The following is a 19629-nucleotide window of genomic DNA, read 5'->3' on the forward strand; positions in this document are numbered from 1 at the left end:
TTAGCCCATATCACAAAATCCCCAAACCAGAGATGTTGGCATGGGTGTGGAGAAAAGGGAACACTTCTACACTGCTGGTGGGAATGCAAACTAATTCATTCCTTTTGGAAAGACATCTGGAGAATACTTAGAGAACTAAAAATAGACCTGCCATTTGATCCTACAATTCCTTTATTAGGTATATATATCCAGAAGACCAAAAATCACATTACAACAAAGATATTTGTATCAGAATATTTATTGCAGCCCAATTCATAATTGCTAGGTCATGGAAGAAGCCCAAGTGTCCATCGACCCATGAATGGATCAATAAATTGTGGTATATGTACACCATGGAATATTATGCAGCTCTAAAGAAAGATGGAGACTTTACCTCCTTCATATTTACATGGATGGAGCTGGAAAATGTTCTTCTTAGCAAAGTATCTCAAGAATGGACGAAAAAGTATCCAATGTGTACAGCCCTAACTAATTTATAGCTTTCATAGGAAAGCTATAATCTAATTATAGCCTTAGAATATGGGGAGGGAGGAGGGAGAGGGGACGGGCGGGAGGTGGATGGGTGGAGGGAGGGTGATTGTGGGGTCACCTCTATGGTTTATCCTACAAGGGTACAAATGAATCTTTCTAAAAGCAAAGTATGAATGTCTTAACTCAATAACTAAGAAAATGGCATGAAGGCTACGTTAACCAGTTTGATGAGAGTATTTCAAATTGTAGATGAAAACACCACACTGTACCCCGTGATTGCATTAATGTACACAGCTATGATTTAACAAAAATAAATAAAAATAAATAAATTAAAGATTAAAAGGAAGGAAAGACCATATATGCTGACGTGGCCTGGAAATAGAGAAGGTAAAATCAGGGGTAGGTTTTGAAGGACAGGTTAGAACTGGATGAAGGCAAAAAGGGGGAAAGATTATGCACCTGGTGGAATAATGTGACCAAAAGCACCTCGGGCGTGGGAGAGTTGCGTCTGGGAAATGTGGTTAAGTTCATGTGCTCTGGTAATCAGGTGAGAAATTACATGTACTGAGGTGAGGGCGGTTGTTTGCAGCAGGTAGAGAACTCAGAAACATGAAGAGTGAGGATCTGTTTATCATGTACCATGCACAGAGGCTGGTCAGCTAAGGTGGATTTGGAGCTGCATTTTAGGAAATCATTCCTTTCATTAGTATGTAGAATACTTCACAGGGAAGAACACAGTTGGCAGCGTGATCACTGATTTGATTGGTCTGCTATCCAAGCACGAGGTGATAGAGACATGAATCAGTCATGTGGTGAGAATGGAAATTAAGGCATGGCTATAAATTACATCATAAATGACGGCTTCCCAGGCTTTGCTCCCTGGCGAGGTAGGGAGGTGGCGTGGGCATAGAGGAGCAGTGAGGAAAGGGAGGGAGCACGTGTATCAGAGCTGTATAAAAGGTTCTGGGATCCGTGCTGAAGGGGTGAGCTGTCATTCGTAAGTATCTCCAAAGCTCCTTGAGATCGTCCATGCAGAGGCATATTCCACATTTTAATAAATCAGACACATAAACTAGGTACAATTTGCTTTTCAACATTTTCGTTCAACAGCCCTCTTCCTGCAGGAACCCTTAATCTTTCTCACAAGCTGTAATGGGACCAAGAAGAGTGTTCCAATGAGTGGATGTAGGAAGCTGATAAGGGAAGTGTTCTTCAGGGCTTGGTAGCGTAAGTTACATTACACTAAAACATATATCTCTCTGCAGTCTCCTTTCTCTCCCGTCAGCCGTTGACATTTTGAAAGATTTACTGATGAGCTTAAAAATTACAGAACTTCTAAGGGTAGCGATGGGGGTGTGCCAGCCTAATTACAACGTGCAACTGCACTTAATGCTTTTTCCTTCTACTTTAGGGAGCCGTTATGCTCACACCTAGAAAGGAAAAGGTTTTACATAATTGTTGCTAACATTAAAAAAGACGTGCAAATTGTGTTTCCAAACAACTCCAGAGTTTAAGAGCTGGTATTACTAATTGAGTGCTTCAGGAAAACCCTTAATAAATTATCTGGTCTAGCTCTCTGATCACATAGGTGATTATCTGTATTTTCCAAAGCAGTCAAAGTGGAAAGGGAAAAACTGGTACCAGGAACTGTAATCATTTTTTTTTAATATGCTTGTGAGAGTTGTTTTGATCTTAGAAAATAGATGTTATTTCTAACCATGCACATGAACAAATTGAGTCTTAGAGAATCACACAGCTAGAAAAATGAAAAAAATCACAGGTCTAGGATGCTGACATAGATACCCAGCGTCCCATCCAAAGCCCGGGATTTTTACTCTAGACCATGTTGCTTTGGGGAGAAAACATATGTGGAAAAAACACAAAGCATATTACCGTGTCAAAGCCGGCCCTGTCCCTTGTCCAAGTCCAAAGAGACTTTCATTAGTTCCAATTATGTTTTCAAGGGAAAATTTGGTCAGAGCTTCCTTAAGGATTCATGATGAAATTGTGAGGTGGATAGACCTCATTTTGCAAATGGGCAACATGTGTTGAAGGCATTTTTTTTCAGCATACCCCCCAAAAATTTAAGGCAGAGATTTGACTTCATAATTCAGGGTTCCCTTCTAGTACATTCGTTCGTACTGCTTAGTATTAAAAAGCACAATGCTTATGTGGGTTTTTATCATTTGCTATTACATCTCAGTTTTTCTTTTATCATCTCACTTTCTAAACTGAACCATATTCTACCTAATACATAGCAAATCAGTAAACCAACTGCAGCATTTGCCCTGACGGGATTTCAGGCTCAGGGTGAGGTGCTGGGAAAATTCTGGCTCAATTGTTACTGACATAGGAGGCTTTACAGTTATTTATTAGAAGACAGCCTGGGAGGAAAAGAGAAAATGGATTTATGTGATCCCGTACTGCTAAATATGGCACACTGCTGTTATCTTTTCTTTACTGCTTCCTCTAAGAGTCATCATTTCAATGCCCTAATCTTTTAAACAGCCATTCAGTGGGAACTGGGCTAGAACTTTGCTAAGGGGTCACATTCACCAGCCTGACAGTAGTACATTTACAAAAGAGATGGCATGAATTTATTCAGCATCAAAACCTCTGCCTCCTTTACCACCCGACTACATTTCACACTGTATTACCATCAGTGCGCTGTAATGGCTATATAAATTCCATCCAGATTCTTCATTTAATTAACTAGCGTTCTTTGAACAAAAATAAAAGTGCTGTTTTTATAGAGGAATAAAAGCTGCATGAAGTGAGTGTGAAGGAGACAAATCATCAAATTAGTTATTCTTCATTGCAGCTATGGAGAATTTTTCTGCCCCTCCTCTTTCTCTTCAGAGGCAATATATTTTTTGCAGCTTGATTGAATGGAAAACGGGTAGCTACGGAACAGCCTCCAATATGTTTGAGTCGGTTGCAAGGGCCGCATCCTAAGCTCACGCAGAGCTGGGCACTAATGAGATTGCCATCTACAAGTGATTTTTGTTTTAACATTCTCTATACTTGGTGAGGTAATAAGGGGCCATAGCCAGGAGCGTGACCTTTGCAACTAGACTGCCTGGCTTCAAATCCTGGCTCTGCCACCTACTGGGTTTGTGATTCTGAGTAAGTCACTTAACCTTGGTGTGCATCAGCGTCCCTATCTACAAAATGAGGATAATAACAGAAGAAGAATAGACATACTCCACCTAGTAGCGTGCAGATTAACCCAGTCAGTGCGTGTAAAGCATCCAGACGGTGCTGGCACATAGTCAGCCTTTCCCAGCCCTTTGTCTCCATTACTCCCCTCCAGGAAGCCTCTTCCCCCGGTCAGAATCGGTCTAGCTGCACTTCTCAGCTGTGCCACATTCCTTCTTGGGTCTCTCCCTTTGTTCACATTGTTCTTTTTGTCTGACATATTCTCCTGTCTTGCTCCATTTATCTAAGTCAGACCACCTGGCATTCTGAGCGGAGCCAGAAAAAGGGCAGGTCTCTTTGACCCTTTTGTATTTTTTGTCACACAATATGGTTGTCCAGCTGCAGTAGCTGCTAAATAAATGCTGTGGGCCAGCCATCCCGTTGGCTCTGCATTCAGACCGTGTTTGGAGCCTCACCACTTCACACGAGCTCCACCACTGTCACCCTGGTTCAAGCCACGAATGACTTCTGCCTGTTTCCTTTCTCTCGTCCCTGCTTCCACCCTTGCCCACCCCACCTAGTCTACTCTCAGCAGAGCCGTGAAAGTGATCCTTTAAAAATTTATGTCAGGCCACATCCATTCTCTGCTCAAAACCTCTGCCCACTTTCCATCTCACCCCGAATAAAACCAGTGTCCTCACAACGGCCTACAAATTCCCTTAAGGTCTGCCCCTGCACTCTGTGCCATCCCCGTGGCTAACTTATTCCTGTTATACTCTGCCCTCACAGCCCACTCTTCTATTCCTGTCCTCTGCTGTCGCCACCTCTGCCACGCTGGCCCCCTTTGCAGGTCTCTGGAGATTCAGGGCAGGGTCTCTGCACCAACAGATCCCTCTGTCCAGAAAGCTCTTCCTTGGGAAATCATGGCTCCGTTCCTCCTGCAGGTCTCTAATCAGCTAGAGTGCAGAGTGCGACCTGCACGGATAACCCCTACTTTACTATCTCCCCAAACTAGAATGTAAGTTCTGAGGGGCAGGAGAGAGGGACTTTTGTCTACATTATCCAGTGGCTATCCCCAGCACTTGAAACAGAACCTGACACATAAGAAGTACTTAATAAATCGTGACTGAATGTATGAATGAAAAACTGACCCTTAAGAATATGTCCAGATTCCTAACCCTCCCAGCACTTCAGATGTACTTAGGCTCAAACAAAAGCCAAGTGTCCCATAACAGCTCCAAGAAAATTAAAATAGCCATAGTTTAATATTAGCCATGGCAATTGGAGCAGAAAGTTCCACTGCACAGAAGAGAGATTTCTGCATCAAGTAAAGAAAAAGAAATGGCTTTCAGTATGATAACTGCCATGTTAAATTATACTGGTATTCTGTCTTTGACCTACCACCATGATACATTTTCCCCCCAAGGTATATTTTGAGAGAAAAAGTTATTTCGGCTAATCTGTTCCTGCGATGGAGAATGTGGTGTGTGAGGTTTTCTTGTTTTATTCTGTTTTGTCATTTAGAAGCAAAGTAAGAGGGTACAGAGAGAGCTTTAATGTTACAGTCAGGCAGACCTGGGTTCAAATGCTGGCACTACTGTGTATCCTGGAACAGGTTATGTAACTTCTCTGAATAGCTAACCTGGGTGCCAAAAATGAGTATACACATTTTGAGCAATGTTACCTATGTATTGCTTTTCATTTGCCATAATCAGAAGTGTCTGGATGACAAACCACTTTGAGCAGCTCTTGTAATTGCAGAAGTCAAAGGTAACCTGTATTTGTCTTTTGTTACTGGTATATTGTAGGAGACTGAGTACCATCCTCATAGGAGTGATCACTGATACTTGAGGGAGGTGCTGCAGTGGGACAGTCTCCTGGCCGGCATGGAGATGTTTTGCAGCCCAGAGACAAGCCCTCAAGCAACTGAATGAGTGAAGATCGGTCTCTCATTAGGAAGCATGTGTTGGACCTTGAACATTTGTGGAGGGTGGGAGTCAAGCCCCCATGCACCAAGCAATCATTAAGCATGTAGCCCCCATGCACCAAGCAATCATTAAGTATGTAGCCCTTGTACATCATCACTGGGCACTCCCCAGACCTGTTGTGTAGCAGTTCAATAAATGGCCGAGGCAGAGGTTACTTGGGGCTTTCCTGCACCTCTGGGGAGTCCACCTCTTGCAAGCTTGTACTTTCAATCTGCGGATGCGGCTGGGACCAGAGCCACACCAACAGTATATATTGAGTATTACAATTTTAGTACAGCTTTTCCTTTCCTAAAATGTGTTGTGTACATTTTTTGGCACCCTCTTATTTTCTTATTATGAAATGGTTATTGATAATGCCTTTCTCTCAAAGTTGTTCTAAAGATTAAATGACAAAAGATTCATGAAGCGCCTGAGACATTAAATATGTTTAATAAATGTCTTGTGTGGGACTGCAAACTAATACGACCTTCTTGGAAGGAAGTTTGGAGAATCCTCAAAGAACTCAAATTAGACCTCCCATTTGATCCAATAGTCACATTGCTAGGCATCTATCAAAAGGAAAAAAGTTATCTTCTCATTAGGACATTTGCAGAATCTTAAAAGAACTCAAATTAGACCTCTCATTTGATCCCATAGTCGCATCACTAGGCATCTATCAAAAGGAAAAAGGTCATCTTCTCATTAGGACATTTGCACTGGACTGTTTATTGCAGCTCAATTTACGATCACCAAAATGTGGAAACAGCCTAAATGCCCACCAACCCAGCAATGGATTAACAAGCTGTGGTATATGTATACCATGGGATACTATTCAGCCACTAAAAAAGATGAAGACTTTACATCTTTCATGTTAAGCTGGATGGAATTGGAACACATTCTTCTTAGTAAAGCATCACAAAAATGGAGAAACAAGAATCCAGTGTACTCAATTCTAATATAAAGCCAGTAGACAATCTGGCTTAAGAAATACTTAAATCAATTCAAGATGGGGGACGGGGGTGGGGGGAAGGAGGGAGCAAGGAGAGGGGAGGAGGGCGGGGGATGGGTGTGCTCCCACTTAATGGGCACAATGTTAGGGTATGTATGGCACACCTCTTGGGGGCGGGACACAATTCTAAGAGGTACTCTACCCAACAAATGTAAACATTGTAACCTAATTCTTTGTAACCTTAATTAACCTGAAACAATAAAAATAACTGTCTTGTGTAGCATTGCATTGCATCCTACACATAGTGCTATGTATTTTGCTACTATTTTCCAACCAAAAGTAGCAGTTAAATCCATGTTGAAGAGAAAATGTTGGCCCCTGATATGGTGAAGAAGCCCCACAACATTATAAATCTATCAACCGCATCTGATAAAACTCCAAGAGACTTTTTTTTAAAGAGACAGAGGTCTCACTTTATCGCCCTTGGTAGAATGCCATGGCATCACACAGCTCACAGCAACCTCCAACTCCTGGGCTTAGGCAATTCTCTTGCCTCAGTCTCCCGAGTAGCTGTGGCTATTTTTTTGTTGCAATATAGCCGGGGCCGGGTTCGAACCCGCCACCCTCAGTATATGGGCTGGCATCTTACCCCCTGAACCACACGTGCTGCCCCAAGAGCCTTTTTAGAACACAATCTCTACCACCCACTTGAGTTCTGTTGTAACCTACCCTTGTTATATTTTGAGCAAATTGTTATTCTTCTATTTTCCATTTTCACCGCTTTACTTCCTTTATTTTCAAAACCTTATACTAGCTGTGTGAAGTTAAGAAAATTTCAGTATGCTGAAAATTACCTAAGAGATCCACAAAGGAAAGGTAAGATCAAGCAGTTTCTTCACATAGCAAAATAACATGAATATTAATTGTTTAAATTGAGAAGGGAAAAACATACATATATTGGTTTTTTTTTTAAATTACAATTTCCAAATGAAAATATTTTATGTAAACCACTGGACTATTTTTTACATGTTTTTTTTTTCTTTTAAATGACATTTCATTTTTAAATCTCTAGGAAGCCAAAGCTATAGTTGAAGAGTCGAGCGCCCTGCGAAGTCGGCTTCATCTTGCTGAAGCCGTGCAGAAGCAGGTGCACGGGATGGAAATGGACTATGAAGAAGTGATCCGTCTGTTAGAGGCCGAGATCGCAGAGCTAAAGGCTCAGCTTGCTGATTATGCTGACCAAAATAAAGTAAGCAAAACAGTCTTCTCTTCCAGTTACCATGGTTTCCTCGCCGTTGTCATGTATCCTGTTTTCATTTTCTTTTCATCTGCACTTCTAAACTAGGTCAGTGTTTGTCTCCTATTATTCAATGATAGGATGATGTGTCCTGATGTGAGTGGAGTGAAGGTCTTGAGCCTCCCTTTATCCAGATAGCTTTGGGATGGAAAAAGCATGTGCCCCAAATTTATATAGGTCATTGGTCAACCTTGTTCAGTGCAAGCATTAAGTCCTGGAACTATTTCACATTTAATTGTTTACATTTTTTTTTCTTTTTCTTTCTAAACTTGCTAATTTGTTTGTGGAGCTGGAAGGAGGAGGAGTCTAGGGCATGGGTTTTACTCTTTCATTAGGATACTTAAGGAACTGTGAAAGCTAAAGGATTTTTGCCTAAGGCCCAGGATAATTAATGGAAAGAAAGTTCACATTGCTTTTTATTTTAAATGTAAGATGTAATAAATTAGTCTCAAATAGAAGATCTTCCAGTTTCAGGAGCAAGTTACTGAATGCTTCCCACAAGGCAATGTGAACTTTTACGTGAAATTTTTTTATATAATTCATATTATATTCATTGAATAGGCTTCAGAAACTATAACAGGCATATATATTTCTACTTCACTGACATAAGGAAGAAAATTGAATAAATTGAAATAGGAATTTTATAACTTAAGAAGAGTTGTTCACTTATAATAGGTTTGTCTCTAAGCCAATCACTTTTCAAGAGAGCATAAAGCAAATTTGAATAACTTTTGAGTAAACATGAAAGAGTTAAATAATTCAGATATACCAAGTGAAAATGAAACTAGTTTTAGAAATGCAAAACAGAGAAGAAAATCTGGAATTTTGTTTGCTTAGCTCTGAAGAGTCACCAACATATCGGGGACATTCATTCCCTTACACCAATTCCATAAGAAAGTTCAAGTTTCCATCACCCTTTGATAATGCCACAAGGCCAAGGGGAAATACATCCCTTGACAAGGCGGCACTACTTGGGAGTATTTCATTTCTTTTTCTTCACTTTTGACCAGTATTTACATTCTGAAAACAGAGAGATGTGATTATTTTTTATAAATGTGATTATCTTACATGACTTTGACCTGATTCTGAAAATACTCTGGGAATTATCGAGATATTAAAAGTATTTTCTGTAATAATTATAGTTACTTTTGAAGGGAAAATCAACCATTTAAATAATGTAACTTTAAAGAAGTTCACATGAAATTATTCAATGTTTTTTTTTTTTAAAGCTTGGGTTATTTGCAGTCTCTCTTCTAACTCCCAGCTGAGAAACATTTTTGTCCTAAGTTGCCTGGTAATATAATTAATTCAGTTTTTCCTCTCTTTTAGCAGAATGGGGGTCTCATGCCATTTCTTTTAACAAGACCCTAAACTAAGCCAGTAACCTATCTCTGAAAGCAATCTTTTTAAAGAAGTGTTAAACATGGGCATTTCAACATTCAACATTTTCCAAACTCAACACCAGTGGAAAAAGAGAAGGAAACTTTTTTTTTTTTTTTTTAGTTGCATGAAATTGCTTAAAGAGACATTGATCAAGGTGTTACAGAATTAGGATTCAAATATTAATTTTTGAGACATAGATTCTTTTCCTAACAATGCTTTCATTGTACATTACAATTTTTTCCTTCTATTATCTATTTATTTACTTATTTACATCTGGGGGATTTATAATTCACCTCTAGCTTAAGAAATAAAACATTCCTAACACCTTGGAAGACACACGTGCATCCCACTCCCTTAGCCTCAGAGGTGACCATTCTCCTGGATTTAGCGTTAAGCATTTTCTTGTTGATTTTACCACGTGTGTGTGTTGTGTAGTTGTGCCTGTTTATCAACCTTATGTGAAGAGAAATACATGCATTATTCTGATGTGCTTTTTCTCACACGTTTTGTTTTTGCATTCATCCACGGACAGTGTACGCTGGTTCCTGTCTTTCATTGCTTCCTGTTCTCTGTTGCCTGGATATACCGCAGAGTCGTCACTCATTCTGCATTTGATGGACAGGCTGATTGTTTCTCTTCTCTTCTGTTATGAATGATGTTCCCAAAAATACTTTCTGGCAGTATATTTTGGTCCACACGTGTAACAGTTACTGCTAGGAGTAGAACTGCTAGGTTGAATGATAATTGTGTGTTTGACTTTACCAGGTAACGCTCACTTGTGTTTAAAAGTGTTTGAATTTGTACTCCCACCAGTCATAAATGAGAACTATTGTTTACCCTACATTCTTGCTGACCTTTCATCTTATTTTACTTTTAATATCTATCAATCTGGTTGGGGTAGTATTGTGTTATTGTTTTTTAATTTAAATTTCTCTGATTACTAATGATTTTGAGACAGTGAAGTACTAGGACCAGTTGAGACTAGCTCCTAAGAGCTGACTGCATACACCTCTTTTCAGATCCATGTTCAGCGACATCGTGTTGGTAGCTTGAAATCAGCCATAGTAGTAATATTTATATCCGCAAATGCCATAAACCAAGGCTCCTCCACCCATAACCAGCTGAGCATGTGTTTATGTATTTATTAGGCATTTATTTCCCTGTGAAGTGTCTCTTCCTATCTTTGACCATTTTTCCATTGGATTATTTTTCTTTTTCACAAAGATGTGTAGTCATTCTTCTGGTTTCTAACCTTTTATTCAGTGATACTTCATAAAAGTCTTCTTCCCGTTTGTGGCTTGCCTTTTCACTATATGGCGAAATGGACAGAAGTTCTTAATTTTCATGTGGTCAAACTCATGTGTCTTCTTAGCAGTCTTTTCATTTCCAAGGATATAAAGATATTCCTTTGTATTTACCTCTAACACTTTTAAGTTTTGATCCTATTGTAATTCATTTTGTGGCACCGTATGAGATGGGGATCCATTTCATTCTTTGTTCTAAATGAATAAACATCTATCTCATCACCATTTACTAAAAAGCCCCTTCTTTCCTAACTGATCTATGAAACCAGCTCTGTCATATATCAAGGTTCCATGTGCGTGTGAGTCTGTTTGAAGTTCTCTGTTCTTTTGCATTTGGTTTATGTATATTCCTTTGCAGAAACCACACTGCGTTGCTTACCATATCTTTTAAAGTAATTCTTGATATCTGATCATCCTGCCTAGTTCTGTCTTCTGAAAATGAGTTGGTTACAGGACTTTTGATCTTTTATTATCTATTTTACACTCAGCCTTTCCATTCTACCAAAAGAAAAAAATGTATTGAAACTTTTACTGAAAATTTATTAAATATATAGATTAATTAGGAGGTTGAAGCAGCTGGATTGCTCAAGATCAGCCTGAGCAAGAGTAAGACCCCCATCTCTACTAAAAAAAAGAGAAATTAGACGGGTGTTGTAGTGGGCTCTTTTCTTTGCTAATTCACTTGGAATCATTTCTTTCTTTTCTTTTCTTTTCTTTTTCTTTCTTTTTTTTTTTTTTTTTTTTTTTTTTGAGACAGAATCTCACTTTGTCTCCCTCAGTAGAGTGGTGGGGTGCTATGGTGTCACAGCTCACAGCAACCTGAAACTCTTGGGCTTAAGCAATTCTCTTGCCTCAGCTTCCCAAGTAGCTGGGACCATAGGCCCCTGCCTTAACGCTCAGCTGGTTTTCAAGAAGAGGTCTCACTCTGACCCAGACTGGTCTCGAACCTATAAGCTAGGCAATCTACCTGCCTCGGCCTCCCAGAGTGCTAGGATTACAGGTGTGAGCTACCACACCTGGCTGCGGGATCATTTCTTATTTTGTGCATTTTATTTGCCCCATATGTTCTAGCTGTTTTTAATTTCTCGCCTTTTCTAATCTTTTAGATTTCCCTGTATACCCCTGTCCATTACATTTATTTCCTTCTGCTAGTTTAGAAGTTATACAATGTCTAAACTTTAATGATTATCCTAGAAATTGTAACATTTTGTAATAAATTGTAAAAGTAATTAGCAACTTGTCCCTTCTAAATATTCTAAGCACTATAGAACATACATCTAATCATCTTTCCATACTTAATTTTGATTTTTGTCAGTGTTTTAGTTCTTTCTTGACTTTTTGAACACCATCAAAGACACTATTGCAATGTGTTGTGTGTGGTCAGCGTTTGTTTAGATAGACCCCATGTTTGTCATTTACTGTGTCAAGGATTCTTTTATACTTCAGACCTCCTTGCCAGAATCATTTACTTCAGAGTACATCTTTTAGAGATTAATTTAGTGAGGATCTGTTGATAATAAACTCCATTTTATTTGTCTGAGAAACATCTTTACTCAGCTCCAGTTCTCGAAATATATTGTGCTACGTTTACAATGTTTAGTTGGCATTTAATTTCTTTCACTGTTTTTATTTCATGGTTGTGATGTTGGCTGTCAGTCTGACATTTGTTTATAATCTTTTTTCTTCTATATGATTTTAAGATTTCCCTGGCTTTGATGTTCAGCCATTCGACTATGATGAATCATGTGTTGCACTATTTTAATTTATATTTTTTCATATTCATTGAGCTCCCTGATAGGAGGTGCAACGTCTTTTGCCATTTCTGGAGTATCCCAAGCTGTGATCTGTAGCCATTTCTCTTTCATTCCATTTGCTCTCATGTAATTCAGATTAGGTGTGTGCTAAGAGCGTCTTCCGGCTCTTTTCTCCTTAACTCTTCTCCTTCATACATATTTCAATTTTTTTTTTCTCTTTCATTATGAGACATTTCTTTACCCCTGTCTTCTAGTTCACCCATTCTCTTTTCAACTGTATCTAATTTATGTTCAATCTGTGAATCAACTTCCTGATTTAGTTGTCTTCCCTTTTATTTTTGAGATTAATTCTTTTATATTATCTGAATCTGTTTTGATAGTTTCTTATCCCTTTGTTATACCTTCAATTCCTTAGTAGTTTATATTCTAGTTTATATTCTGTATCTGATCACTCCAATATCTGTTGTCTTTACAGGTCTGATCCTCTCATTTCTTTCCTCTACCTGACTTTTACCCATGGAGCGTATTTCCTCATTGTGAGGTCATATTCTTTTGACATGATATATGAGAACTCTGAGATCTGAGTTTAAAAATATCTCTCCAAAGATGTTTTGTGTTTACTTCTACTAGCCTGTAACCAATTTAAATTAAATTTGGGGCGGTGCCTGTGGCTCAGGGAATAGTGCGCCAGCCCCGTATACCAGAGATGGCAGGTTCAATCCCAGCCCTGGCCAAAGACTGCAAAATAAATTAATTAATTAATTAATTAATATAAAATAAATTTGCAGCTTATGAATTTTCAGGCCACATGGGTAACAAAAATTCTAGCCCTACACTTGCATGAGTGGGGTCTTGTGGTTCGGCTTTTTTCAGTAGACCCTATTTTTTGATCACTAGACCCAAAATGAAAACAGTTTACCTCCATGAAGGTTTTGTTGTAATCTAGTTCATCCATTAAAATTCTTTTGTTTGCCATTCGTGCCTGATGAAATCCCAAAGTACAAGCCAACAGGGATCAGCGTATATCCTCTGAACAGATGATGCTTCAGGCCTCTCTGATCACAGCAGGTTCACCGAGCTTTACTGTGGCTTCTCTCCATGGAATTCCTTTACTTCCCTGCCAGCTTCATTTCACCTTGGGTTATATTTCATTAAATATGTTTGCGCACACGTGCATGTGTATGTATTTTTAGCCCTTTTAGTTGTGCTATACTGGTAGGCATTTCTGTCAATATCTGGTAAGGCATATTGCAAAAAAAAATTATAAACTAATTTAAATTTATTTACTCTATGAGTCAATACAGTTCTATGCAGCTTGTCTCATAAAACTTGCAACATCTTTTTAAATATACAGTTACTTACATGCTTCCCCAAAGCAAAAGATGTGTCCAGTAAGAGAGAACATAAATGATGTGATTATACTGAATATTAGTTTATAAAAATGGGGCTCGGCGCCTATAGCTCAACCGGCTAAGGCGCCAGCCACGTACACCTAAGGTGGCAGGTTCAAATCCCCAGCCCGGACCCGCCAAACAACAATGATGGCTGCAACCAAAAAATAGCCGGGCGTTGTGGCAGGCGCCTGTGGTCCCAGCTACTTGGGAGGCGGAGGCAGGAGACTCGCTTGAGCCCCGGAGTTGGAGGTTGCTGTGAGCTGTAATGCCACGGCACTCTGCCTAGGGGGACAGCTTGAGGCTCTGTCTCAAAAAAAAAAAAAAAAAAATGGAAAAGAGACCAGCAATGAAAATCAAAGAAATATGGAAGATGCTCTTTGTCCTGTTTACCCAGGAAAATGTTCAGGATTTAAGAAAGAGAATCACAGTACTTGACTGCCAATTGAGAAAATCAGAAATGGCTCGAAAAACTTTTGAAGCATCCACTGAAAAGCTTCTTCATTTTGTAGAGGTAAGTTTTTCCATTATCTTACTTTAAGTCTACTTTGAAGAAATATAGGCAACTGGCATAGACATGAACGTCATGGTGTTTGGTGGCTACTGAACCATTCTGTGGTCTCAAAACAGCAACATCAACTTACAGTCAAATTTTGATTCGCCTAGGTGATAAAAAGATCAGCTAACATTATATAGATTGTTAAGAGAAATAATTGAGGCAGGATAACATAATCCCAAATATATACTATGTTTTAATGAATGTTTTCCTAAAAATCCTGATACTTTGTAAACATATGATAAATATTAAGCCTATAAAGAAGTATTTGTATACTTATTCTGAGCAGAATTCCATGATACTATAACTGATTTTCCTCCGTGTAACAGAAACATCTGTTTAATCAATGGAGGGAGGGGAATTATTAAGTAAGAAAAGACTTTTTTTTGTAACTATCAAACTTAAATATCTCCTTCACCATCTTGTTTGTTCCTAGGCTATTCAAGAAATATTTTCTGACATTTCTGCTCCCTTATCAAATTTAAGGTAAGAATATTTAAGTGCTTTCTGCAGAGAATGAACATTGATTAAATTCTCAGTCTGGCAACTGTGACTAAAATAATAAAAATCTCTTTTAAAGTCTTAAGATGCTACATAACTCCCATTGAATATTATTCTTTAATTTCTATGGAAGTAGGTGCAAGGATACATTATTTTTGATCCTAGCTCTATTAAAAAAAAAAAAATTCCTGGAGATATTTAGCCAACCATTTTAACCTTGTGCTATAAAATTGAGGAGAAGTCACCTTTCCTGTCTTTGTCAAGAATTTTGTAAGAATGATGTTAACTGACGTTCTTTAAACGGTCTGTGTATGAATAAAAATTACTAGCCACTGGGGCGGCACCTGGGGCTCAAAGGGCTAGGGCGCCGGTCCCATGTGCCAGAGGTGGTGAGTTCAAACCCGCAAAAAAAAAAAAAAAATTACTAGTCACCAGTTCACTGCGAAAGTCAGTCTCAACCCAAAAAGTTCATTGTTAGGGCAAATAGAATTTTACAAAACATGCATTCAATCAGTTTCTTTCATTTTTATTATTTAGTAGATAGAAACAAAAGATAGGTATTTGAACAGTAGTACACTTTGATTTTAATATTTGTAATATGTTTCAAATTTTTAAGTTTTTTACTAGAAGCGGTAAGCATGCTAATCAAATTTATTTATTTCAAACCACAATTTTATAGTCATTTCAAAATATCATGAAAGTTACATGCAAAGGGAAGATTCTTGTTCGTGCATTTCAAAGTGAGTTTTTCTCCCCTTGTAATAACTGCACTAGTTCTAGATGTCCACTGCTTCTCACAGTGTACGCTGACAGAAACATGGGAAACAGCTCTACCCTATACTGTGGAGACAGCAGTTTAATAGATGAAATAAAATGGACATATTTTAGGTGTCCACACAGCATTTTTTTGGATATAGAAGAACATGTATAGTTGCTAACCTTTATGCTCATTTAATGTAATGTTTTACTTTTTATAATGGAGTCACGTATCACTTCTTATTGTTATCCGTGCTGCTTATGATACAGGATAAGGGTGTGAGTTCCAGGATTATTATTTTGAATTATTTTGAATTATTATTTTGAATAATTAAAATACTTAATAATCACATTCCCCTTGTATGAGGTAAAGTGTATCTCCCACTGTCTCATTTTGACCTTGACTCCTAATTCAAAAATGGTCAAGGTTGAGAATGATCATGTAAAAACCAAACCTACCTTTGCCTTAAATTTCTTCATAGAAAAAGACCACTTTAACTAGCTACATTAAGCAAACTTTCACCACACCTTAAAAAGTTAAATGCTAGTAAAATCTGGACCAGTCTACTTAATGCTCTGTGTATCTTCTATAGATGTTAGCCTTGGTCATTCAACCCAGGGGAAAGGCTCTGAGTTTGAGATTGAGAACTGCTACTTTAATCTCTCTTCTGAATTAATGCATCACGCTTAATAAGATGAATTATATGTAAGTAGTGATTGTTTTATCAGTTCAAAATTGTCTCTTTTCAAATAAAGTTGTAGTGTAATTTTTTTTTTCTTGAGAAAATCTTTGCATTCTAACTATATCAGAACGCATTCATTTTAGGTGACATTTGCGTTTTTAAGTGACATAAATGTCCTAGGCTGTTTCAGATTTAGAGGCAACAAATGGAAGGGTTTAAGAGAAAAGTAATTTCAGGAGCAAATATATATTGAATTTATATTTAATATTACTAGAAGGAATAGAAAATGAAGTCTATTTAATAAATTCGTGTTTATACATTGCTTTGTGACATGAATTATTAACAAAAGTGAAAGAAGTACAAAAAACTTACAATCCATGTCAAGTGGAGTGTGAACAGATTTAACAAGCTGCTTAGATTCAAGCGCCAGTGTTGCTGGGATGTCACGTCCGTGCCTTCCCAGGGATGCGAGGGACGTTTTAGAGCGAAATTGTCTCTTTATTTGAAAAGAGACTATTTTAAACTGATAAAACAATCACTACTTATATATAATTCATCTTATTAAGCATGAAAACAGACAATTTTAAACTGATAAAACAATCACTACTTATATATAATTCATCTTATTAAGCATGAAAACAGACAATTTTAAACTGATAAAACAATCACTACTTATATATAATTCATCTTATTAAGCGTGATGCAAAATCCAGAGCAAAATATAAACACAAATTCAAAGCTTAATTTGAATTTCTACAAAAATAAAGTTACAGTATGTTAACAAAACACAAGCATTCACAAAATGAGCCAAATGAATAATTTAGAAACTACGGTCCGCGGGCCACATGCAGCCCACCTAGGACATTTATCCGGCCTGCCAGGTGTTTTTGCCGCCGCTGCCCGTACTGCTTAGCAGCCAACTCGTCCCGGGGCCTGCAGTCCAGCCCTCCAACAGTCTGAAGGACAGTGAACTGGCCCCCTGTTTAAAAAGTTTGAGGACCCCCTCATTTAGAAGGTCGGCTTTTCTTCTTTATTTGCTCCTTACATGCGAAGTCAATGCAACTTTTAAAATATGCCTGCCGATTGCATAATAAATCATTAAAAACAGAAATATTATTTTATATGAGTTACTTCCTATATAGCTATAACATAAACTTCCCAGAAATAGAAATATTTTTGTACAAATTTGTAAGTAATATGAATTCAGATTTGGCAAAGATAAATGTTGTTTTGCTTAAGTTCAACTTTGTTTTATTACCCTCACAGTGAAAGAAGAATGGTGTTCACTTCTAAAACTTCCTCCGCATCCCTGGGAAGGCACGGACGTGACATCCCAGCAACACTGGCGCTTGAATCTAAGCAGCTTGTTAAGTCTGTTCACGCCCTGCTTGACATGGATTGTAAGTTTTTTGTACTTCTTTCACTTTTTGTTAATAATTCACGTAACAAAGCAAAAGAAGAAAAATTTAAGTCTAACAACTTAATTTTGCTAAATGTATTGGTTTGCCTACAGTAACATTGATAGCTCATCGACAGAAATCTTAATGCACCAATTCCGGGGGAGAATATTTGCTTTATTTACAGTGATCAAAATGGCTTCCATCTAAAGATAGCAGATTAAGACATGTCTTTATCTCTACTTTCATAAAATTTCTTTAAAAAGGAAGAATAAGTATATGCTGGAAACTTAGAAGAGTGGAATTGACATTGGGGGATTTTTTAAAAATATACCACAGATGGAATAAGGTACAACTCAACTGAGTAAAAGCCCCTAAAACACAGTAAATACAAAAAACAACACTGCTGAAACAGCGAGCTAAATAGAACCATGGTTGGGGGGGACGGAGGGGAGGGGGGTGGGGGGACTAGGGACTAGGATCAGAGTCCAGGGAGGCTGGGAATAGACCCTGGGGCATTTAGCAGGTCAATTAATTAAAGGGCTGTGGAATAACCAAACCTGCTCCCTTCTATTCAGAGCTGCTGGCTCAGACATTTAGTGAGGGCCTCTCTAAAGAAACTTCATGATCTGTCACCAGATACCTGTAGAGTCAGCACTGGCTAGAAAAAGAAGCAAGGCCGTGCTCTCAGGAACTTCCAACATCCCTACAGAGAGAGCGATCTCTGGGGAAAACTTCAATGCTCAGACATCTCCGTCTTTCCCTTCTCTTCTCTCCCAGGCACTCTTGTCTCTCATGAATTTCAACTACCATTTTGTGACTCTTCTAACATACTAATTATTTTTCTGCAATAAAAACTGTGGATAATTCACCTAATTATAACCATTATTTATGAACGTCAAAACATACTCTATACAAGGAAAAATAAGAGGAAGGTGATTTGTAATGAAATATATATTCAAAAGGTGAAAGCTTGGGTACAACAAGCATTGGGAGAAAAAGTCATCAGGTGCTTGGACCTGCACGTGGAATCACTACAGATGTGTCAGCGTGAGTGTAGATTGGTACACGTACATTCATTGTGTTACTAATTAAACAGCACGAGCACGTTGGCATCAGTAACATCATTATCCAAAATAGCGAACAACTCTTGGTTAAGTTCTGAGTAAAAGAAAGTACACTCTTCATCAATTTGCATAGCAGTCAGAAGCCTGGAAAATTTAATTGGGTTTATCTGAAAATGGAGTTAGGTTCCAGACTGAAATAATTAAAAACAAGGGGTTTTTGTTTGTTTGTTTGTTTGTTTTTTTGTTTTGTTTTTACTCATACGAGTGTCTAGTAGGACATTTGAAAATCCTACAGGATATCGGACAATTCTTTGTTGTATAGGACTGTCCAAAACATTCCATAAAGATAGAGTGTTTAATATTCTTGACACCCTGTTACTACCAAAAATATCCCTAAACATCAGGATAACAGATCCTGTGTCTCAATTTCAAAAAACGCTCCTTGTGTCTGATACCACCCTGAGGACCTCTGATGGTGATCCTTGTTTATAAATACGAATGAACAACCAAAAATCACCTAACAATGGTCCAGGGGTGAGAAGAACAGACTAATAGGGAGATGCCAGACAAAAAATTTTTTAAAGACTCTAACAAAGGTAATATAATATTCTGAACATAACTAAATTGTTCTTTCAATAAACTGGGAATATTATCCTTCAAAAGAGTAATTAAAACATTGCATCAATAATTTGAGAAGTAGCTTCCACGAAAGAAAAATACTTATTGAAGAGAACTTTTAAAAAGTCATTTTAAAGTCTATTAAGTGAAAATAATACACCACAATGTTGTTGTAAAGATTAAATAATAAAATTTTTAACAAGCCATCTACCCCTACCACATCTCCTAGTACAAAAGACATACTCAGAAGTATGTTTTGGATTGTGGTTGAACTATATACACAGCACTAACTTTTAAATTAGCTGTTCTATTTGTCATTGTTGTATAACAAGTCAATCCAAAACTTGATGGTTTGAAACAACAATTTACTTATTGTCCATCACGGTCCTGTTGGCTA

At 38.0% G+C, this 19629-nt stretch overlaps 1 protein-coding gene across 3 annotated transcripts in view; it reads left to right on the plus strand.

The window, feature by feature from the left end:
• Window positions 1-19629, plus strand: part of STXBP4 (syntaxin binding protein 4) — a 144729-nt gene that overhangs the window by 59694 nt on the left and 65406 nt on the right. For all 3 annotated transcript variants that reach the window (XM_003800024.2, XM_023519220.1, XM_023519221.1), the window contains exons 11-14: window positions 7598-7774; window positions 14052-14168; window positions 14647-14696; window positions 17417-17550. In XM_003800024.2, the coding sequence (XP_003800072.1) occupies window positions 7598-7774; window positions 14052-14168; window positions 14647-14696; window positions 17417-17550 (478 nt within the window). The remainder of the gene's footprint in view (window positions 1-7597; window positions 7775-14051; window positions 14169-14646; window positions 14697-17416; window positions 17551-19629) is intronic.

This window comes from Otolemur garnettii, unplaced genomic scaffold (assembly GCF_000181295.1).
Source record: "Otolemur garnettii isolate 467f Iridium unplaced genomic scaffold, OtoGar3 scaffold00162, whole genome shotgun sequence".
NCBI lineage: Eukaryota > Metazoa > Chordata > Mammalia > Primates > Galagidae > Otolemur > Otolemur garnettii.